This window comes from Stereum hirsutum (genome assembly GCF_000264905.1).
Source record: "Stereum hirsutum FP-91666 SS1 unplaced genomic scaffold STEHIscaffold_1, whole genome shotgun sequence".
Taxonomy (NCBI): Eukaryota; Fungi; Basidiomycota; class Agaricomycetes; order Russulales; family Stereaceae; genus Stereum; species Stereum hirsutum.
In genome coordinates, this window is record NW_006763131.1 from 3,233,378 (window position 1) to 3,254,879 (window position 21,502).

Here is a 21,502-nt window from a genome sequence, read left to right on the forward strand (position 1 = left end):
AGATTGTTGTAGCATTGATACGGCTAGGCGCTGACAGTGCGTAGGAAGGATACGAAGTGAGTTATAGATATCCAGAAGGGCTAGAAGTTCTGCTGGTCTTCTATTCTTTCGCCTTCCTGTAGCTTCGTCTTCACAATCCTCACCTTAGCGTTTCGTGAATCGACAATTGTTAGACTCCTTTCACTTTTCCACCTGTGTCGCTTGCAGCAATACAAATGGTTATCTGGCCCATATACGTCAATTTGACGACGGGGTGAGGTGTGATCTGAGAACATGTTGGTCGTGCATTCATACGCGCGTGAACATTTGTTCTGGGTTCCGGAAAAGGACGGGATGAACATTTGCATAGCTTATGCATGGAAGAAACATAGATCCAGGCCTGTGGCCTCGACTGGGTACCACTGTAAAATCTCCGTTCAAACCCTGGCGCGAAGGAGTTCGAGCGAACAGAAGCGAAGGAATATACTGGGTCGGAGGGGAAACGGCCCAGTGTGCCAGGGGCTGTAAACTAGATATACAGAGCCAAGCCAAGCCAAGTCTCAGAGGTGTAACGAGGCGGTCATTGTCCTCCGCCGAATGGGTCGCAGTGAGAGTGGACGCCCCGGAGGGAGCTGTTTCGCCCATTGAACTTCCAGCCAAAGCTCGCAGACTGAAACATTCGGTGACCGACGACATAAATTCAAACCGACTTGGAGGTAGGCGAATGGTAGGGACGAGGCGATGCACACTGCGGAGACTCGCTAACATCGTGCGGAGAAAATAGTGGGTGCCGAATCCGGCCTGCGGAAGCAGACCGCCGTCGTAAAGCTGGGAAAAGCATGCAAATATTGAGAGCATGTGTGGTCGTCTGAGAAGCGCACAGAAAACTAAAATGGACGAGAGGATAAAGAAAGGACGAGGCCGGAGGTAAGTCAGGAGAACGCGACGCGACGGAGGAGGAAGACGGCGAATTACCGAATCCGGAGGCGCGGTGGCCGTTTCGCACGGTGGCTCCCCCGCAAGGCTGTTGGAGAGCGTTCCTGCTGTTGCCTTCCGACGTTTGGCTCTTCACCCTCATCGTCGTCTCGCCAAACGCTCATCCCCCCATTCCGCGCTCATTCCACAAGGCCGGTCCTATCTGTCGTTCTTTTCTACAAGCCACACAATGGCACATCCAGCAGCTTCGTCCCACAGCAACCCATCCTATCCCGTTCAATTCGACAATTCAGACAATATCAATAAACCTTCGTACGACGACCTCATTGATCAGTATGCATCCCCATACGCCGCCTCGAGCAAACACAAGACGTCCTACGCATTCGACCATTCATCCGTCAGTTCACTTTTGGTCTTTCCCTTGTCTGCTGCTCACGTCCCTACAGAAGATGTCTCTATCAACAGACGAGACTAAAGGCATGGAAGCAGCTGACGATTTCCGGCGATCAGCAGCATACCCACCGCCACTGCCATCGTTACCGACACAAGACACACGGACATTTTCGCAGAAGGTACGTCTACCTTCATCCTTCCAGCTCTCATAAGCCCTCACGCCTCTCCGTGACATGCTATTCCACTAGTACTTGCCCGATTCCATGGCTTGCCGACTGTATATCTTCACCGTTCTCGTCGAAACAACAATTGATCTCGCTGTAGAAGGAGACCTTCTACTGCGGGTACATGAAGCAGGCGAGTCGGACGACACAAGCGCTGACCAGATCAGTGGGCTTGCCATCAAGATGCCAGTCTACCTCGGGATCTTCGCGCTCGCACAGTATGCCAGCCTCCTCCCTTCTCTGACTTAGTGACTTCGTCTGACCCGTACAATCCAGCGTATTCCAGTTCTGCATGGCAATCGACGCCGTCTACGCACGAAACACGCTGCAGTTCATTTTCCTCGCGTGAGCTCCAACATCATAGTCCTTCGTCGTCATGTACTGAACGTATCTTAAATTAGCATGTTCAACGCTCTCTTCCTCCTCTATTCCATCATCCAGTCAAGCGAAGTTCATTCAGTAATCCAAAACACAACCGGCATCATCGGCATCCCGATCAATGTCCTCCTCATCGTCGTTCCTTGTGTCATCTCTGTCTGCGAACTGGCCTACATTGGCCTCGGATGGAAAATCTACACCGAATTTGGCTGGAAGGTGTACAAGTTCCTCGGTGCTGATCGTCGGATCAGGCAAATGTATACCCACTACCAGATCTTCCAGTGCCTCGTCAAGTTCAATCTCTTCTTCTGGATTGGCTACTGTGTCCAATTGATCTGGCTCGTCCTGCCCAAGAGCGATTGGTCGTACTACGTCACAATCGTCCTCTGCCCTCTGTCGATCATTCTGCTAGTCGAGGGACATCTGGCAGCGCGATACGAGAACAAGTGGATGATGATCACATTCCTGGTCGGCGCAATAGGGGCGCTGGTTTACTTTTCCTACCAGGTTTGCTGGTTTCCACATACGTTGAAAAGATCGTATGCCAATCCGTTCTGATATCTCCGTACAGCTCATCAAAACACTGATAAGGAGGGGATCAGACGATTACCTGAATGTATGGGAATCACTGGCTGTTTTCTGTAAGCGTTGAATATTGCATACCGTCAAGGTCTGTCGCTGATGTCTCATTGCAGCTGTTCTCGCCATCATGCTCCTTCTGGCGACGATCACATACACATGCATTGTCTTCCGAAACTTCGGCAGGGGTCTGAAAGAGCAGGGTATGCTTGTTTCCATGTTTTACCCGACATTTCATACTTTTCTTATGACAACGGGTCTCGGCTGACATGTGCTGTCTTCTTCGTTCTTAGTCGCAAAGAAACAAGCACCAACGGGCGGCGCCAAACACGGCGCTTACCCCTCCATGTCCGCTCATCCAAACCGGATGAGCATCGACTAAACTCCTTTCTTCTCACTGCACAATCAGGTCGAGCTGGAGAAGGATCTCGGATGGGTGTACGTTGTTATCGTCGTCTCGCCGTTGTTGATAGAAACGGACTTGTATTTCTTGTTTGCCTCCTGGCCCCCACGGCTGTCTGTCTTGCACCCCCTTCACGCCCGCCCTCCACTCTCCTCGTACCCGTCACCCTGATCACACTCCCGTACCCTCCTTACGCTTACACGCACGACCTTCGAGTCGATGCCTCTTTTCGGACTCAACTTCTCCTGTCCGTGTCACCTTCCTATCTCTTACCTCGTCTCACCTTGCCTTCGCATCCCGTCGTCATTTCTCCATCCCATGGACTCGTGTTGTACCTACGGTCATTCCCTCCGACCCTTTCGTCACTCTGGTACATACTCCCTCTTACCTCCCTCCCCGCTCATACCCATCAAGCACGTAGACACCATCGCGCTTCATGAACATCCTTCTTGATCATAGGATCATCCGCACTTGGGCCCCCGGTGCACGCAGGGCATGTGCTGTTGGCTTCGGGCTGTGACGCCGGGCTCAGGCTTCCCTTCAACCTGAGTTGTCTCCTATCGTATACTCTAGTTGGCACTCTTTTAGTAGCGTATCCCCGTCTTTACTATCTGTCTTCCTCTTTTCGTTTCCTTCCTTCTTTACCCTTTCACCCTTGCGCTTCGTCAACTGTTGCTGGGTCTTCGTGTTTACAAGCGTTCTTTCTTTTTCTTTCACTCTTCTTTCTTGTGACTTCACCGTCGATTTCGATCTTCACCTTCTTCCCTCTTATCCCTTTCTTTCGTTTCGCCTGCGCTGCCTGCCTTGCGCCCTTGCCTCATTTACCTCCCTCTGCCACAAGTGTAGGGTCGATGACGTCGGCGGAATCCATACACTCGTTCATCCTCCATAGTCTTTCCCTCCACGATCAATCACCGTACAGTATCTTCATGTACATGATTGGCGACTGGCAACTGGTGATCTATGGTTTTTTATGATTCGTTTGGGACAACCTGTGCAGTCGGTGTTGGACGAGATGGTCTCGGGCGGCGCATACCTTCGCTTTTGTCTTTCCTTTTTTCGACTCTTTTTATGTCTTGGATCCCGATTTGCGCCTACGGCTCACGTTGGGTACTTACGCCTTCTTTTGTGCATATCATTGTATTGCTAGTTCAATCCGCGTGCCTTCTGTGCACCTTTGGTGAGCTCGTCTGAATTGCCGTCAGTTATGCAGACGAACCTGCCCAAGGATCGTGCAGAAAAGATGGTAGCGTTGCACTCACAATTGTGAGGCCAAAAAATGTGAATAACGAGCGGGGTCTCTCAGGGTCTTTCACATAAACGGACTGGAACGGTCCGTCGCGGTGTTCGCACTTCCGCGCGCCGCCTCGACGAAGTTGTTGCTCCTCGCTTCTGCTCGCCAGCATCCCTTCTGACCCATATCCCCTTGCATCGATTGCATCCCCCATGCATCATGGCTCCATATTGGTTCTTCAGGCTGTTCTTCGGCCTCACTCGAACCTACTTGAACCATCATCTGTGGACCAATAAGTAACCCCGTTACCATGCAGTCGACGTCTGTCTGTCGGAACGCTGCGCGCTGCTGCTGCTACATGTGCTCCCTTGTGCTACTTCTGGTCCCTTATGTTCGAGAACTGGAAAATCACCGGGTTCGCAGCCTGTATTGTGGTATTTTGACCCGAGATCACGACCTTGGCTGCTTCAGAGAGGCCGCGTCGTCAGGCCCGTCGTGGACCGTTGGCCTCCGTCGCCAGCTGTAACTATCATGATTATTGATCGTACTTGAGTCATAGGATGCGAGATCAGGGGCTGAGAAGTTAGGGGAGGTATAAAAGCTGGCTGGAGCTCGACATATGTCGTTTTTCTTCCTCATCCTCTATTCGTCGTTCATCGTTTGTGGCCCCAGTGCTTGTACCGGATTCAGCTGGAACCTTTGCTTCTCACTTCAATTCTCACCCGTCGGAACCTTTCTCGACTCCAGTGTCACGATGTTGCACATCGCCACCCTCTTTTATTCTATCGCCCTCTTCGCGGGGCTCGCCACTCTTCCTGTCGCGCTCGCTGATACGTGGGGACCTGCTTATTCGCTTGGGCCGACGAGTACGTCGATTATCGAGGCGTATACAGTCTTTAACCCTGGAACGCCACCGTCGCCTACGCAGGAGTATGTCTTCACCTCTCAGAGATTTTTTAGTCTAAGAGGAAGACATTGAAGGTGGTGATGGTTGTGTTGTGCTTGCAGTTATCTTTTCTTGTGGCCTGGTATCAGTAACGCTACCAGTGGACTCATTCAGTCTGGGGCGGACGCGATCGCTGATCAGGAGACCTAGTGAGTGTTCAATATTCGATACTGGCAGTGGAAGATCTCGCTGACGTCTGCTCCATAGCTGCGGCGCCACTGAAGAGCAGTGGTGCGTTAGTGCCAGCCGTTTCGGGTGCGTATCAATTCAAGGGACTTGGTCTACGAGGATCGTCCCCTAACGACAAGTGCCACGGTGTTACAGTTCGGACGGGCAGACTTCTGGAGATCTCGTCCCCGTTGATGCGAATACCAACATTACCATACATTACTTGGTACGTGTTCCGCGTTTGCTCTATCCGGCTGATTCGATGGCGCTTACTCTCTGCGTTTGATAACACATATAGTTGGGATGCGACGGCATCACATGGAACCAGACCGTCACAGTTGGTGGAGAGGTCATCTCGACCTTGACTAGCAGTGCGTTTCCGACATCTCCTATAGGGTTTCTCCATCTGATTTCTTTTGTGTTGTTATTATAGCCGATGGCCCTCTCATCGAAGGTGGCTGGGGGACGGGTACCGAATGTCAAAGCTCCTGTACAGGCACAGGCTCCGCTCAGGTGAATCTCACTCCCTCTCTTCCCCATATTGACTCAAAGTCGCTAACAATCCCTCGTTCATGCTATCTTTCGCTTTGGTAGTTCTACTACGACACGAAAATCACCATGTCTGCAGAAGCGCCCGAATTCGACCAGACTCTGGGCAAAGGCGACGGCGTGATCGCGACTGACCTGTATACGAACGATGGAGGGCTTACTTGGCAGGTCGATTCTATTGAGATTCCGAAGTATACTGCTTCGACTTGAACACTTCAATTTCTTGTCTATTTCTGGTCTGTCGGGAGAGGCCTTCCTTCACTTTTTTAAGGATCTGAACGGAATGAAATGTATACAATGTTTATGGTCAGTACTTATTTTGTACTTATTCAGAGTTCAAGTTATGGGTCTCCGGGAGGCCACGTCTTTGCTTTCGGTGCATGACAGCCTGTTGTATGTGTACTTAGCAAATGCACTTTCAATGAGGCCTGCTGGATCGCGTCTTCGCATGGATGTTTTCTTTGTTGAGTGGCACGACTCACGAGGGAAGACAATTACAGGTGTCGCAAAATTCCGAGTCGCCGCGCGGCAGTGCCGTGACACGCGCACGGGCCGCTGCGCCCGGCGAATGAAACTTTTTACTCTTATCATCTTTATAAGACACCTAAATAACCACTCTTGGTTTGCTTTTGGATAATAAGAGGGTCTTATAAGGGTGATTACAATAATTAAACATATTTAAGCACTGCCTTACTGGCAATTTTACCTTTTTGACAAGGGGGACAAGGCTGCCCTTATTTTTCTGTACTTTTCCCACGCTAATATATAGTTTCAACGCGTGCGCGCGAGGGGGTGCCATCGGGGATCAGAATTCTTTCCCTCAAGGACGTGTTTCATCTCACCACCACGCTATAGCCCGCTCTTCCTGCTCTCCCAGCCTTCCCTCCAGCTTTCGCACTATCCTCGCCACGTTCCGACTTGATAACTAGCTGATATACAAGCAACAAATCACGCCGTTCGCGTGTGGCCTCTTGAAGTCCGTGTCAGAGCGGCCGAACACCGACGCGACCAGACTCATTCAACCGCCACAACTTCAGCTCTCGTCACGTCTATTCAACCCCCAATCGATGCCCAGCCTCAAGCGCGCAGCGCAGGACGAGATACTCCCTACTCACGCACCTAAAATCGCCCGTACAGCACGGAGATACCGCGATTTGAACTCCAATCCACCTCAACAGGAGGGTATCTTCTCTCGTTGGCAGAGACTGTTCCTTGAAGCCGTCGAACTCGGTCGCGACACTGTTGGCTACCTTTGGACCGGTACAATGCCAGGTGCGGAGCATGCACCGTTTGAACTGACGAGAATGTTGAATTGACGCGTCTGTCCTCCCGATCAGTCTCTTCACATCCTTCGCTCCCAACTCCTCCTTCCTCCTCCGCATCACCGGATCGTCAAATAGCGCCCCCTCCTAAACGACGCTCGCGTACCAGTCGTTCTGGCCTTCAGACAGACGCGATGCCTCAACGACCATCACAGCAAGATTTCCACCGCTCACTGACACCCCCGCCTTCCCCAACTCGACCCGTGCCTTCGTCGTCGAAACTGCCCGCAACCGCCGAGAAAAGTTCCTCATCTCTTGATTCAAATGCCGCGCCTTCTCTTACACAGTCGACAACGGCCACTTCAACGTCCGTGTCGACGACTGGGCGATCGGCAGTATCGCCGCTGACCGCTACGCAAGATCTTTCGAGCAGGGTAGAAGCAACTTTTAAGCAGACGAATGGGTACAATCAGACAGAGAGGCCACGGCGGCGAGTACACGAACCGCCGTTGAGACATATACACCAAGAACAGGTGTGCATTTGAACATAACTCCGTTGTTCAGCTTTATATGGGCAGCGTGGGAGCTTTGATAACTGACTGGCGCCTATAATTGTAGCATATGCGTGATGTACAAGTGCGTCGGAAGAAGATGAAGGAGGAAATGGAGAAGGATCTATACCAGCTACAGACAGCTCAGCAGGGTGAGTTTGATGCGGATATCGCTCCCAATGTCCTATGTCTGACTTATAGATGTACAGGTTATCAAGCCGACTTCCAGACATTCAAAGGTATTTATTTATAGACATACAGTTGTCTCTGACCTCATTCTGACTGATCTTACTAGGTTATCTTGGCTACAAGGAGCGACTAGAAATGCTGGAACGGAGAGAGACACTCTCACGTAAGCCTCCTGCTTGTCATTCGTATTAGGAATCTCGTGCTTAGCTGTCTTTTCCAGCGTCCCGGTCCCTAGTCAATCTTCATGCCGCGAAAGAGGCATCATCGGCTAACAATCGACGATACTCTACTGGCTCAGTGCGTTGCCATTTTTGTTTCAGCTAACATAGCTGTATCTGATAGCCACCAACAGGAGCAATACGCGCCCAGCGAGAACTTCTTACAACGTGCCCTCGAACGAGCAAGAGAAACCCTCAGCAGGTATATAGTCCCTCCACACACTGTTCCTTCTCTTGAACCAGACACGAACTCACCCGCCTCTCTTTCCCTATGCCTGTGTCCTTCACCTCACCCAGCCCAGCCCCACCGAAACCTTTCTCCCCCAAAGCCGATCAGCTCTACTCCACCCGTCAACGACGCAACCTCGACGTCTCCAAATCAATCCTTCAATCCAGAGCCAAGGGTCTCCCCACTTCTCTCAAGCCTGCTGAAGAAGCACAGGTGAAGGCAATCCTGAGCAAGCAGGATGTCGTGTCCAAGTGCCTGAGGGAACAAGTGGCGGCAAAGGATGTGAAGAGGTTGAAACCTGGAGACTGGCTGAATGACGAGATTATGAACTTCTGGGGAGCGATGATCCTTGAGAGATCTGAGGCGATGAAGGAGAATTCGACGGCGGGGGCCACTGAGGTGGGAGATGTGAATGGCGTGAAAATCAATGGGAGTTCGGATGGGAATAGGAGCAATGGTGTGAAGGGCAAGGAAGAAGGGAAGATATTGAATGTGCACTATTTCAGCACATTCTTCTTCACGAAGTTGGTGCACCCGGGATACGAAAAGTCAAGGTTGGCGAAGTGGACGAAGAGGGTACGGCTCCCTTATTACTCTTTCATCGTGATGTTCCTCACTAACCAGCGTATGGATTGTTCTCTTTTATATCGCACGCAGTTCGATATCTTCTCGAAGGATATCGTCCTCATTCCCGTGAATCACGCCAACTCGCATTGGACGGCCGCGGCTATCAATTTCAGGAAGAAGCGGATCGAGTCATACGATAGTATGAACATGAACCGATCTGAGGTATTCAAGGTGCGTCGATTACTTCGACTTTGTCGTATGCATCGGTGTAGCATTATTAACTGAATATCGCACAATGCGTCGTAGTATTTACGGGAGTACCTCAACAAAGAGAGCCTCGACAAGAAGAATAAGCCATTTGATTTCACGGGTTGGGAAGATTATCAAGCATTGGTACGTTCTCTTACTCCTGCATTGCTTCGTCCATTCGCTTTTCTTTGCTAGCTCTTGTTCTCAAACCAACCCTTACTGACGATTGTCTCTCTTTATGCCTACAGGACGCACCCCAACAATTCAACGGGTTCGACTGTGGCATCTTCACCTGCCAGTTCCTCGAGTATTTGTCCAGGGGCAAGGAGATCCCATTCAATTTCACGCAGAAGGACATGCCTTACATCCGGAAACGTATGATTTGGGAGATCGGGAACGCGAAGTTTATGCCGCACGACGAGGACCCATAGTCCTGAGTCGCGGCTTGAAGCTTCCGAGCCTCCCCCAACCGAACCGTGACACCTCTCTATCCTCCCTCTTGTTCATAGTACTCTCCGGTTTCTTGTCCGTATCTCAGTGACATCTGTGTGGACCTTGTTGTCGTGTACGCTTCGTTCATCCGCATCCGGTTTTCGTTTCCATCTCACTTTCTCGCGTGCAATGCCACACGGTCTGTGTGTGGTTTCGTTCACCGCCCTGTAAACTTCATCATTATTCAATCGTCGTTTATTAGCTTTCCTCGTTAGTCGTTAGTTATTTCCTCCCCGTCATCGAGCGCTGTTCGTCTTTCCTCTTGCGTTTGAATGTACTTTTTCTATCGAGTCTCCCAGTGTTTGCTGTCTTTCTCTCTCGGTTTGTTTATTCGTTCGGCACTGTCCGTGTCTCAGTCTTGACGTTGGTCTCTTCTCGTCTCTCACATCTCTACCGCTGTAGCCGAAGCGTTATCCGAACGCACGAATCGATGGTTTCGCGGTCATATTGACCGCCGCTTCGTGCTCCCTGTTTATTGTGTGATGGTCCAGAGGTCACCTTGTTCAAGTGCAGGAAGGAAGAAAATGCGACAATCCGGTCCAATGTGCAAGATAAGGACGAGAGAGGAGAGAATACATGGGATGATATGGGATGCGGTGTACGGTAGAGAGGAGTGGAGAGCGGTTGGCGTCGGGTTTCTGTAGTCGACCGAGTCGCTTTGGTGATGTGGCGATGGTGGGCGCAGAGTAAGATATGATAGATAGGCTATGGGAGTTGACGAAAAACGAGATGATGAGGAGCGGAGTACAGAGCGATCATCGTCGAAACCACCAGACGATGAGGAAGAACCAGAAAACCATGACGAGGAAGACGATGTACCAGAGCCAGCGACAGCCTTGACGGGCGGCCATGTTGTTCATGCGGCGAAAGGTGCCGGACAGAATGCCGGAGGTTTCGGCGAAGGCATCGTTCTGGATGACCCGGTACATGAGCGAGATGAATTGGAGGAGGGAATAGGAGGGGAGGTGTGATGTGTATGGAGGCGTACCATTTGGCTGAGTTGTACTGTCGACTCGCGCACTTCGTTACCGATTCCAATGGTGATCTATACCCAAGCAGTCAAAGGTCACCGAATCATAAAGTAACTTGGGTCAGCATCATTGTTTCACACCACCAGCTAGTCGGACAAGTGGGAACAACAGACAGAACTCACTCACATCCTTCAAAAGTTTCACCTTCGCACTCAAGCCCTCCAACGCCTCATCATTCTGACCCTCTAGGTCATCCGCATAGCGATGTCCCATGCCTGCATTGGATGTATCGTTGAAAGGTGACGAGCGCCCGGAGTGTGGAGGCGTGAATCCGTATGGACTCGATGATTCTGGGAGACCTAGTGAGGAGCGGTCGCGGACGGAGGTTCTGTACCTATAAATTACCAGATTTGGAGAAGTATGGAACTGGTAAGTGAGTGTATTATGGATCATGCTCTTGACTTACCTTTGGGACATGATGGGGTCATCAGCAAGCAGCGTTCATAGGTCCCTCGCCACCCAAGAGGAACGCTTTGAGGAGAAGACGTGGCGTAGCCAACACGTGCCACGGCGCCAAAACCGCCGATCGTTCAACAAGGGCGTCGGCATTTGGGCTTCTTCAGGCTTCTTCCCGCTACTGCCTTGTTTTCCAAGCCCAATTCTGCAAGGAAATTGTAGTCGCCGACGTCTTATCTAGACCATAAGCTGACCTCACTCGGCCCGCAGGAACCAATGGTGAACCTTGTGTTGCGCAATTGCCGGAATATTTCAACACCGTGTTTACCGTTGGGAAGAAAAGTCGGTTTATGATAGGACCCCCGAAAACTGGCTGAGAAGCCATTCGGAAAAACGGGGAAATTTTGGGTTTTGGACCCCTCAGGCCATTTGGTTTTCCGGGGAAAATGGGCCAGATTGGGCCAACAGGCCGTTACGGAAAACCGGGGTAAAATGAGTCTAGAGACCGGAGGCCTCTTCGTTTTCCGGGTAAAATTGGTCGTTCCTTGGCTGTTCGGTGTGGCCCCCACATCAGCCCGTTTGCTCATCGTCATTCTGGCCATGGAAAGTGAGTTCTTCACTTCGCAAACATGATTTTTGACCTCCCAGAGCACGATACCGACGCCTGGGAGGAAAATTATTATATCCGGAATTGTTTGGCATTTTTTTCGGCTCTGAGGCCATTCCGGAAATTCGGGGGATTTTGGCAGAAATCGCTGAGGCCGTTTCGTTTTCCGGGGAAAACTGGCAAAATGCTGTCCGGGGAATTTTTGGGATTTCTCAGAATGTTCCGAATGGCCTCTCAGCCAATTTTCGGGGGTCCTTTTATGATGCGGAGGAATACCTCCCGCGGGCTTCTGAATTATGATGGTCGTCGTATGATACTTCACGTGTATCTTATGCATGGGTATATTGCCTCTCCTGGGTACGGTTATCTCGGCGCTGTGCTGGTTTTAGGTCCACTACATAAGTGCTGAACATGGTTGGATACGAGAGCTCACACTCCTAGACCCGGATATCCTCCGGCCTTCTCCTCCTACCTCAAATTTTACTGGACGCATACTTTGGCTCTTGCTTTCGGCTCTGCGTCGTTATCTCAGAGAACCGCCTATATATTTTACACTTGAGACAGAACGATGATAGACATCCCAGAACTTGGGGATATTCCAGGATCGACCTATGCGGTCATTGGTATCTCTGCACTTGCATTGCTCGCCTATCGACGACGTGCCAATAGCGGATCGGTATGCCCAACTCTCTGGCATTATATGGTGGATTTTATTCTGATGAAACCCCTTGGCTTGTACAGCTAAACCAGATACCGACCGTAGGCTACTCGTGGCCCATCCTGTCGTACTGGAGTGCCATCCGCTTTCTGTTCGATGGAAAGGCCATGCTGGAAGAGGGATACTCCAAGGTAGTGTTCGTTCCAATTTTGAGCCTCGGATCTCCAGAAACGAGAACTCGACCTGACGCGTCTTTGACAGTACAAGGGTGGCCTGTTCAAGATACCTATGACGGATAACTGGACTATCGTCCTCACCAGTCCGCAGCTTATCGACGAAGCACGCCAAGCACCAGACGAGCAACTATCGTTCATGGCAGCTGCTGACTTGGTGAGTAATTCATAGCCCGTTTTTATTCGCCACTGTCCTGCAGAGTGGCTTGGTGTAGCCTGTACCTCATCCTTCATCCTACAGAGCATACAAAACGAGTATACTATAGGAGAAAGCAATATGTCCAATCCGTATCATATCAATATCATCAAGTCACAGCTAAGAAGGAATTTGGGGGATATGTTTGGGGATCTTCGGGATGAAATTGCTCATTCGTTTGAGGACACCATACCCACGAATGGCCACGGTGCTTAGTCAGTCCATGTTTCTGCTCAGTTCAATTGCTGAGGGATCTGTTTCAGAATGGGTGAAAGTCCCCGTTTACGAGGCCATCCTGGATATTGTTTGCCGTTCTAGCAACCGTACCTTCGTCGGATTGCCGTTATGTGAGCGGCCAGCTCACTTATACTTCTTCGTCTATATCCACACAAAGAGGACTAACGATGGGTTCCTGGTAGGCCGCGATCCCGACTATATGGAGTTGAACATCAACTTCACCATGGACGTCGTGAAAGCTGGATTTATGATCAACCGTTTCCCCAACTTTCTCAAACCGTACGTTCGCCCATGCTCAACGCCTTGTTCTTCACCCTGCTGATACTACCAATGCCATTCAATGTTTACTCCATCAGGATTGCAGGTCGCATGTTCAGCAAATTGCCATCGCATCTCGAGCGTGCAGGGAAGCACCTAAGACCCCTCATCGAAGAACGGCGGAAGATGGTGGAAGAGCTTGGGGATGACTGGACCGACAAACCGGTCTGTCGTTCAACCCTCCAACTTGATCCGCCTTGCGCACAGCGGACTGACATGTAACCTCCTTACGCAGAGCGATTTCCTGATGTGGCTGATGGAAGCTGCTCAGGGCGAAGAGCGCACCGTGCCCAACTTGGCAAGGAGGATTCTGTCGACGAACTTCGCGGCGATTCATACATCCTCCATCGTGAGTGATTTTAGCCATTGACAATCTTCGAATCAGGCGTGGTTCATACCTTGATCTTGTTGTGGGCAGAGCTTCACACATGCTTTATACCGCCTCGCCGACAATCCCCAATGTGTTCCGGAAATGCGGGAAGAGATCGACGCTGTTGTCGCGACGGATGGATGGACGAAGATAGCGATGGGGAAGATGAACAAGCTCGACAGTTTCTTGCGTGAATGTCAGCGTATGGACGGTATCGGGCTTCGTGCGTTCCTCCTCTCCTTCTGATTTCACCGCGACGATCACTCATAACCTCACTTATCACCCCGCCCTCTTCTTCACTTTTTCATCTTGTGGAATCTGGAATGCAGTCGTAATGGGCCGCTATGTCTTCAAACCCTTCACGTTCTCGAACGGCATCACCATCCCTAAAGGCTCTGTCATAGAATGTGCCTCCGGCGCGATACACTATGATGACGAGTATCACGCCGACGCGGGGGTGTTCGATCCGTTCCGGTGGTCAAAGATGAGGGAGAATGAAGGGGAGAAGACGAAGCATCAGATGGTGTCTACAGAGTTTGAGTATTTGCCGTTTGGGCATGGTCGACACGCGTGGTACGTTCATGCAAATATGCCATGCAGTTCACGGAGGGTCGTACGCTGACAAGATCGTCATTAACCCCTGACCAGCCCGGGACGATTCTTCGCGGCAAACGAGTTGAAGGCGATGTTGGCGCATGTATTGATGGAATATGATGTGAAGCTGGAGGGAGCCTTTCCCAAGAGCATGAATGTGGGGTCATCCGTCATTCCTGCGAAGGCGAATGTCTTGTTCAGGAAGAGGCAGAGCCCAAACTGCCAGTAACGGATTTAGCTTCACCGACATTCTGCGTAGTGGAAAAGGCTTTATGTGGTCACTGCTTGGACTTTCGTAGCCTGGTTTATTTATGGGGTGTAATGGACGTTTACATGAAGGTACGAGTTTGTAACAACAGCGCACGGCCTACTATGCAATACCCTCGGCGCCACAATTCATCTACACGGAAGAGATGACGACGTACCACCCACGGATCGCGTGTCCTCAGATATCAGCGCCTGTGGTCTTGCGATTTTTTGCACCCAAGTCCGAGAACATGGACTACGGGAAGGATGACCGCTGTCCGATATGCGAGTTTTTAGCTGAAACTGTTTAAATTTGTGGCCTCGGCTAACTGCTGAGACGTATTGAGAGCACGAAAGTGGAGGTTGATGTTCAAAAAAAGGAAAGAAAAAATTGGCAACAGAGCTCAATGAGTAAAAAAGAGCAGAAGCAGTAAGCACAGAGCAAGTACGAGAGTGAGTATGAGGGAGTTGAGCCGGAAGACAGATGAGGACTTGCGCCGAACACGGCGGAGGAGCCGGCGGTGGCTGGGCAAGGGAGAGACCCTCCTGAGTCCGAACAAGTGTGACTGTCCTTGAGCTCTTCCTCCCTCTTATCGTCCATCGCCTATATAAACACGCAAGCAGCACCCGTCCCTCTTGCTCTCCTCCGCTCGCCCATCGCACCCTTTGTGCCCGTACGCCGCGTGCAAGAAGACGTACTCGAACGAACCTCACTACTTAAGCATCAGATATCCGCAGTGACTCTCTTCCCTCTGCCTCTACCCCGTCTTTCATCTCTCACCAGAACTAGCAATCCACTATGGGAATGAGCTATCGTCGTTACCTCGCTGGCGCTCGCGTCTTTGGCTGCTCCAAATGTCGTACCCATCTTGCCACTATCCACTCCCTCACATCCAGGGTACGTCACGTCTCTTCGTAACAGCCACCCCCTCCTCTAACTGAGCATACTATGAACCCAACAGGCTTTCAACGGACAGCACGGACGTGCATACCTCTTCGAAGAAGTGTAAGCTCACGAGCGAGACCGTACCCTCGCGCACATTAATTGACTCACCGGATTTCCCACCCGAATGTCGTGCAACCTCTTGTAGTGTAAACGTGATCCATGGAGAACCAAGCGACCGCCAAATGACCACAGGGAATCACACCGTGCGAGACATCTACTGCTGCAAATGCGGCACTACGCTGGGATGGAAATACGTGCGTTGGTTCACTTCCGGGCCATGACATCAGTTGGTACTGACATGGTCCCCGTTTTCCCACGACTATAGGACAAGGCCTACGAGGAAAGCCAGAAGTACAAGGAGGGCAAATTTATCCTCGAACGGAACCTCCTGATGGACGTCCAGTAGTCCTCCGCGTCTGACCTTCTCAGCACTCACCGCGGCCACGTTCATATCACTCACCGGTCTCAGTCTCAGGCATCTCACCAGGCGTCAACGCACTCAGGAAACACCCCGCACGCGTATCTATTACCATGGCACAGCCCGTCCTCTCGACCCCACCAGCATACTATCGCAAGGTGACGGTCTGTATAACGCCTGCTCTACAGCGGCCCCTTATTCGCGCTGGCGCTCGTGTTCCGCCCCACGCAACTCTTGCTATCCATCGATATCCGCTATCCGAGTCCTTCCCACTCGGTGGTACTCCTCCCTAATCTCGCACATCTGTTCGTCTTGTCGCGCGTCACATGGAGACCTCTCAAGATAAACGCTTCGTTGAACCCGGACTTTTCGTTTCTTGTCCCCGTCGGTTGCCGTATTCGTCCCACGAGCAGTTCAAGAAGAAATTATACTCGAGCGATCCGACTTCCGTATGGTACATTCGAGCGGCATGTCTCATGTCTCCCGCGCTCATGCTTCGGTAACACCTCAATGTATTGTTCCTCATACCTTGTATACATTCTTCCACCATCTCCGTTACTTCCATCCCTCCTTCGCCGTGCCCCCGTGTCCTCGTCGCGTTTTGCCACTTGTATCATGTTTTTCATTTCTCCGTAGGGTCCCCATGTGCATTCGATCCAGAGTCGTTCGCCTGTTAATACATACATCGGATCCCCATGTCACCCTTGCTCGGCCCGCTCGCTACTCACGCGGTCGCTCGACAACCCCTTCCTGATTCCTCCCTTCGTACCCCTATTTCTGCTTCGCACCATCTCTTTGCATTTTCGTCCTTTATTATCGATACCTCAGCCTTTTCCTTTTCCCTCTAATACTTATCTTTATATTCATTGTCTTTACTTGCCACTCAATCTCATTGCACCTTGCATCAGCCTCCGACTTTCACTTTCACCCCTCCTCGGTTTCTGGGTTTCATCTAAACCTCCTCTCTTGCTCGCTCCCGCTGACTTTCTTCGCACTCCTTCTTGCTGCCATTATTCTTCTCAATTTTTATCCCAAATCTTTCTGAATATCGTTTATCATTGACACTCCCCACAACCGTCGTACGGTGCTGCCCATCACCGCCGTACGTACTATACGCACTCGCATATATACACATAGGGATCATGGTCGTCATCATCGTGGTGTTGGGACTTTGACAATAAAATAACAATTGTCGTTTAGAGCTGTTCCACTGGCAGGACTTCTTGTGGCCGAGCAGAAATACCGTCACTCGGTTCAATGTGGACCCAGGACCAGTCTGAATGACATAGATTTACTTGACATGGCGCAGAAGACCTACTCGTCCTCCAAAGCTGGTTTTGACAATTATAATTGGTGTGTAAATTGGGCCACACTGCGGATGTACGCCATTTCAACAGGTCTCCGTCGGAAGCCATGTGATCAGACTGACCAGTCCAAAGCACACCATTTGCTTGGCGCCCTAGGCTCTGACCAACCGTTATCACCTGACGTGAAGATGATCGTTCACTGTTATAACAGTGCCCACTGGCACCCACATTGCCTCTGCTCTTTTTTCGGGACGGAAAGACATCCACTCTATATCCAGCACCAATACGCATGCCTGCCGAACTCGAGTGGGTTTCGTACGCGCGTACGAACGGCACGCCCTCGAACCAGTCAGCTCGCCGGTTATTTTCCAATCGGCCGACACATTTGGTCGAACATTGACCGGCTGTGACATGCTTTTGCTCGGGCTCGAGTGTCGACACCCACTCGTTCTGGTCCTGACTCGACCGACGTATCCACTTGATGCCTCTGATGGGATAAGGATTTTACCAGTCTGGTATGCCGCTTTCAGTGCGCACTCTATGTCCTCTCGCGCAGAAGCACATTTATGAATGATTGATCGACAATTTCAATAGCCCCTATCGTGCCACCGCCACTAAGCAATTGAATCATCTACACACGATTCGCAGTTCCACTTCTTCCCCGCCAGATATGAGGCCACGTCACCTCGAAAGACTCCGTTCTCTGTATCCACGCCGTCACAGATAATACTTACTTAGGAAGACATCGTCTTACCTTCGAGTGGATATAAAAGCAAGAGCCTCTCTTCATTACACTGTATTGAATTCGCCTCGACCATCACTCCACAAACCTCATCAACCAAAACAAGTACCACTGTCAACGTCATGTCTACCACCCTGCCCCTCTCTGGAAAAGTCGCTCTCATCACCGGCTCCTCTCGTTCCATCGGTGCTGCTATCGCACAAAAGCTCGCCTCGGACGGGGCCAACGTCGTCGTGAACTACGTCTCGAACGCGTCCGCCGCGGATCAGGTCGTCCAATCGATCGAGAGCCAAAATGGGAAGGGGAAAGCTATTGCGGTGAAGGCGGATGCGGGGACGATTGAGGGTGGGAAGGTATTGTTGGATGAGACGTTGAAGGCTTGGGGGAAGGTGGACATCTTGGTTTTGAATGCTGGTGCGTATATCTCTGACAGCAAAGTGGGTGAAGTTGGCAATATTGACTGATTCTGACTCTTATTTGTTGGAATGTGTTGTGGCGGGCCTTGTGTTGGATGCATATAGGTCTCATGGGAAACAAGACGCTAAACGACATAGACGAGGAGTTCTTCGACTCCCACGTCAATGCGAACTTCAAAGGCCCGTTCTTCCTCACCAAGCTCGTTTCGCCACACTTGAAAGAAGGTATGTCCACAGTCTCGAGGCCAGTCCCACTTCAACCGTCAGCCTCCGGTCGCTGATATTTGGCGGTTTGTTCGCAGGAGGTCGTATCATCTTCTTCTCATCCACCCTGACTGCGTTCTCGCTCGCTCCGCCCACCTCGCTCTTATATGTCGCCACCAAAGCCTCAGTCGAGCAGCTCGCCCGTGTACTTGCAAAGGAGCTCGGACCTAAGGGCATCACCGTCAACACCATCTCTCCGTGCGTCTCTTCAGCACCTGCTTCGTCTTTTATACGCCCTCCTCAGACACTAACCTCGGTCTTCTCGATGGGGATTCACAGTGGCCCGATCGACACCGAACTGTTTAGGAACGGCAAATCGGAGCAGATGATCAAGTTCTTCGAGGGCCTACACCCACAGAAACGGTTGGGCCAGCCGGACGAGGTCGCGCCTCTGGTAGCGTTCCTTGCGGGTCCGGGCGCAACGTGGATAAATGGTCAGAATATCAAGGTCAATGGGGTATGTGTTAATCAGCGTCTTCAACGAAAGGATATGTGGCTAGTGCTGATACCGATACGTGCTTGGCGTTGCATAGGGATATCATGTCTGAGCGCGAGCCCTACTAGAGGGGTTATAGATATAGAATTTGTGATGGGATTGACTGATGTCCCCCCATGACCATACACCGGTACCGCCCAAATGGATGCCTTGCATATTCTAGAGCCCAGCAGAACTAAAGACCCATATGCTGTCAAAGCACGGTCGCGTTATTAGCAGGATTGAATACAGGCAAGTTCAGCGGAAGGCCGTTGGGTGCCACGTCCTCTCGGTTCTTCCATACAGTATCTTTTTCAGGATAGACATCCTCCATCTGCGGTACCCCAACGAAAGTATGTGAACCGTGTTTGAGTCCAGAGTTAGGAGGTGACGAAACTGAGATAAACGTGCTGATGAGATTGGCACACCTTGAAGGGTATACGGCATGCCTCACACGCTTGCTAGGTCGCCAGGGATTTCCGGACGCCTAATGCCAGCGCGCACGAGTGTCTGTCAGACAATTTCATGCTATACATCGACATTCCATCATATCCGAGATCAGTCGTGAGGAATTACATCGCAGGCACAGCGAGCAACAGGACCTGTGGCTTATTAGCAGTGATTAAGGAGCGATCACAGGCAGTGTGGCCCTCGCGCCAGCCGATTGAAACTTTTGGTTATTCTGCTTACTGGCCACCATCACGTTGACGCTGTGGACTATAGTTGTCGTTATCTCTGGTGCGCCCAGCAATGCGGGAAAGTGGAGAAGTGGGGTTCGCAGAAAGGCGAATCTCGGCCAAGAACAGGTTTGCAGGCAAAGGAGAAGAAAGACACAGCGAAATTAGGACTAGTTGGGGAACCCAATTGTGAAGAACACGTTGCGCTGAATGAAAGGCTATATTACGTAAGTGCCGCGCTGGGCAGAATGAGGAAGCCGGCGAGCCGAAAATAGACTACCCCAGGCCCGGACCAATTTGGTGAGCAACCCCAACCGATGGACGCGTTTCCGACCGACGAGCGTCCCCGTTGTTCCCCAACAGCCAGTCATTTATAAATTGCCCTCCGCTCGTTATCGTCCCCAAAACCTGTCCTTTGCCCTCGCCCATACCCCGCACTGACGTCGTCACAAACATCATCTCCGTACTTCCATAGAACTCAACCCACCATATTCAAAATGCGTGAGTGCTCATATATCGCGATACTTGTCAACTTACTGATACACCCATCTCCCGACCCCCACAAACTACAGCGATGACCGTGACTGTACCCGCCTTCAACGCTGCGCACGCTGTACCCATGGTGTCCTCACCGCTCGCGTCGCCGACGTCGCCCACATCCTCTTTCCACCAGCTGCGACCACAGCCTCGACGCACCCCTTCATTCCCCACCGCACGCCCATTGCGGCCATTCGCGTCCATTAACAACACCGCCAACTCTTCGAAGAAGAGTGTCAAACTCATTGAACCACCAAAGGGCTTCGGTGGCACCTTTGTCCTTGATCTCACCCAGGCGGAGTTCAGCAGGCAGGACTAGTGCGGAACGCCCCTCCCGCCCTACACCTCTATCTTGCAGCGCCATTGCCCTCCACCCCTATGTCACTTTCGTCTCCCAGCATCATTTCCATTGGATGCACCCATCCACTCTTCATCCGCATTCGCATCATCTCGTCCCGCTCGACGCACCCGCTCATCACCGAATCGAGCCACCACAGTTATCCCGTGGTCATCACCTCTACCAACTCGGTGTTCCTCGCCCTCTTATCTATCCTGTTCACGGCTCGTGGAACTCTCTCTCGCAACTCTCACTGTATTAGCCTACTGTACAGTATTCATTTTAAACATTTCCGGATATGTTTCTTCTCTTTGGGTGTCTTTGTGGTTGATGTTGGGTTGAAGGCTTTTGAAGTAGAGTCGTTCTTAACCAGTAACTTCTTATCAGTCTGCTATAGTCCGCTCGTACATTTGTCTGTCCATCAGTCCGTATCCCTCAGCCCTTCAAAATGCCACACACGCTATCATTATCCCTCACGCTACGCCGTCTCTCCTATCCTCGAATGCTGGACTCCAGTAGTTCACATCTTTTCTCGTCTCCTCGCATATCGTTCGTACAGTACTCCTGTTTGACTTCGTTCGGTTGTACTCGTATATGCACCCCCTTCAGTTCCTCGGTTTGTCGTTCCCCGGTTCGTACCTATGCACCGTCGTCATTCTGGGAATCTTGATGTCACATTCCTGGCTATGACATTATGGTGTACCGCCTACGGACTGCGCAGAGCACTGCAATGCATACGCCACCGATATTGGAGTGTCTGTCCGTTAAACATCAGGAAGTTACTGCCAGTGGTACGGATGTTTGCTTTGAAGCACAGCTGGGAGTCAAGTCTGAAGATCTGAAGGCTGAAGTTCCTTGGTTCATCAGGGTTCAGCATATTGCATGTTCGGGATACCCTGGTTCTAACTCGAGACGTCCATAGTTATCATGGGTGGGGGGAGACACCGCAAG

At 51.2% G+C, this 21,502-nt stretch overlaps 9 protein-coding genes across 9 annotated transcripts; 7 read left to right on the top strand and 2 right to left on the bottom strand.

Annotated features, from left to right (window-relative positions):
• Positions 1–1,144: 1,144 nt before the first annotated feature.
• Positions 1,145–2,757, top strand: STEHIDRAFT_107178 (uncharacterized protein; the record flags this gene model as incomplete). Its single annotated transcript, XM_007299005.1, has 7 exons — positions 1,145–1,312; positions 1,362–1,487; positions 1,557–1,750; positions 1,809–1,877; positions 1,934–2,417; positions 2,482–2,551; positions 2,606–2,757. The coding sequence occupies 7 exons, from the start codon at positions 1,145–1,147 to the stop codon at positions 2,755–2,757; spliced, it is 1,263 nt and encodes a 420-aa protein (XP_007299067.1).
• Positions 2,758–4,853: 2,096 nt separating this feature from the next.
• STEHIDRAFT_117738 (uncharacterized protein) lies at positions 4,854–6,069 on the top strand. The gene is made up of 7 exons (XM_007299006.1): positions 4,854–5,056; positions 5,135–5,221; positions 5,280–5,327; positions 5,397–5,466; positions 5,539–5,611; positions 5,674–5,753; positions 5,835–6,069. Exons 1-7 carry the CDS (start codon positions 4,881–4,883, stop codon positions 5,997–5,999), a joined length of 699 nt encoding a protein of 232 aa, XP_007299068.1. The 5' UTR covers positions 4,854–4,880; the 3' UTR covers positions 6,000–6,069.
• A 2,211-nt stretch (positions 6,070–8,280) lies between these two features.
• Positions 8,281–9,485, top strand: STEHIDRAFT_46517 (cysteine proteinase; the record flags this gene model as incomplete). The annotated part of the gene is made up of 5 exons (XM_007297942.1): positions 8,281–8,637; positions 8,710–8,814; positions 8,896–9,036; positions 9,112–9,198; positions 9,303–9,485. 5 exons carry the CDS (start codon positions 8,281–8,283, stop codon positions 9,483–9,485), a joined length of 873 nt encoding a protein of 290 aa, XP_007298004.1.
• Positions 9,486–10,067: 582 nt separating this feature from the next.
• STEHIDRAFT_90070 (protein transport protein BET1) lies at positions 10,068–11,014 on the bottom strand. Its single transcript, XM_007298288.1, has 4 exons — positions 10,984–11,014; positions 10,704–10,911; positions 10,535–10,591; positions 10,068–10,457 (listed from the first exon to the last, which is right to left on the bottom strand). The coding sequence occupies exons 1-4, from the start codon at positions 10,992–10,994 to the stop codon at positions 10,302–10,304; spliced, it is 432 nt and encodes a 143-aa protein (XP_007298350.1). The 5' UTR covers positions 10,995–11,014; the 3' UTR covers positions 10,068–10,301.
• A 1,134-nt stretch (positions 11,015–12,148) lies between these two features.
• STEHIDRAFT_127554 (cytochrome P450) lies at positions 12,149–14,415 on the top strand (the record flags this gene model as incomplete). The annotated part of the gene is made up of 11 exons (XM_007299007.1): positions 12,149–12,256; positions 12,322–12,429; positions 12,500–12,628; positions 12,713–12,882; positions 12,905–13,014; positions 13,087–13,183; positions 13,261–13,387; positions 13,458–13,571; positions 13,641–13,815; positions 13,922–14,165; positions 14,241–14,415. The coding sequence occupies 11 exons, from the start codon at positions 12,149–12,151 to the stop codon at positions 14,413–14,415; spliced, it is 1,557 nt and encodes a 518-aa protein (XP_007299069.1).
• Positions 14,416–15,231: 816 nt separating this feature from the next.
• Positions 15,232–15,784, top strand: STEHIDRAFT_48133 (yippee-like protein; the record flags this gene model as incomplete). Its single annotated transcript, XM_007298035.1, has 4 exons — positions 15,232–15,330; positions 15,395–15,438; positions 15,524–15,632; positions 15,704–15,784. 4 exons carry the CDS (start codon positions 15,232–15,234, stop codon positions 15,782–15,784), a joined length of 333 nt encoding a protein of 110 aa, XP_007298097.1.
• Positions 15,785–16,748: 964 nt separating this feature from the next.
• STEHIDRAFT_107183 (uncharacterized protein) lies at positions 16,749–17,516 on the bottom strand (the record flags this gene model as incomplete). The annotated part of the gene is made up of 2 exons (XM_007299008.1): positions 16,749–16,905; positions 17,332–17,516. The coding sequence occupies 2 exons, from the start codon at positions 17,514–17,516 to the stop codon at positions 16,749–16,751; spliced, it is 342 nt and encodes a 113-aa protein (XP_007299070.1).
• A 261-nt stretch (positions 17,517–17,777) lies between these two features.
• On the top strand, positions 17,778–19,317 carry STEHIDRAFT_117743 (NAD-P-binding protein). Its single transcript, XM_007299009.1, has 5 exons — positions 17,778–18,259; positions 18,367–18,486; positions 18,564–18,723; positions 18,805–18,982; positions 19,059–19,317. The coding sequence occupies exons 1-5, from the start codon at positions 17,968–17,970 to the stop codon at positions 19,071–19,073; spliced, it is 765 nt and encodes a 254-aa protein (XP_007299071.1). The 5' UTR covers positions 17,778–17,967; the 3' UTR covers positions 19,074–19,317.
• Positions 19,318–20,039: 722 nt separating this feature from the next.
• STEHIDRAFT_117744 (uncharacterized protein) lies at positions 20,040–21,301 on the top strand. Its single transcript, XM_007299010.1, has 2 exons — positions 20,040–20,178; positions 20,250–21,301. The coding sequence occupies exons 1-2, from the start codon at positions 20,175–20,177 to the stop codon at positions 20,531–20,533; spliced, it is 288 nt and encodes a 95-aa protein (XP_007299072.1). The 5' UTR covers positions 20,040–20,174; the 3' UTR covers positions 20,534–21,301.
• The last annotated feature ends 201 nt before the right edge of the window (positions 21,302–21,502 follow it).

Bases quoted from the DNA above. Each gene is read 5' to 3' on its own strand.
- STEHIDRAFT_90070 (XM_007298288.1), bottom strand. The intron at 10,592-10,703 runs GTGAGTGAGTTC...GCTTGGGTATAG, and splicing joins AGGTGAAACTTTTGAAGGAT to ATCACCATTGGAATCGGTAA. The intron at 10,458-10,534 runs GTACGCCTCCAT...CGGGTCATCCAG, and splicing joins CAGTACAACTCAGCCAAATG to AACGATGCCTTCGCCGAAAC.
- STEHIDRAFT_117738 (XM_007299006.1), top strand. From the start codon at position 4,881: ATGTTGCACATCGCCACCCTCTTTTATTCTATCGCCCTCTTCGCGGGG. The intron at 5,467-5,538 runs GTACGTGTTCCG...TAACACATATAG, and splicing joins ACATTACCATACATTACTTG to TTGGGATGCGACGGCATCAC. The intron at 5,754-5,834 runs GTGAATCTCACT...TCGCTTTGGTAG, and splicing joins CAGGCACAGGCTCCGCTCAG to TTCTACTACGACACGAAAAT.
- STEHIDRAFT_117743 (XM_007299009.1), top strand. From the start codon at position 17,968: ATGTCTACCACCCTGCCCCTCTCTGGAAAAGTCGCTCTCATCACCGGC. The intron at 18,487-18,563 runs GTATGTCCACAG...GTTTGTTCGCAG, and splicing joins TTCGCCACACTTGAAAGAAG to GAGGTCGTATCATCTTCTTC. The intron at 18,724-18,804 runs GTGCGTCTCTTC...GGGGATTCACAG, and splicing joins ACCGTCAACACCATCTCTCC to TGGCCCGATCGACACCGAAC.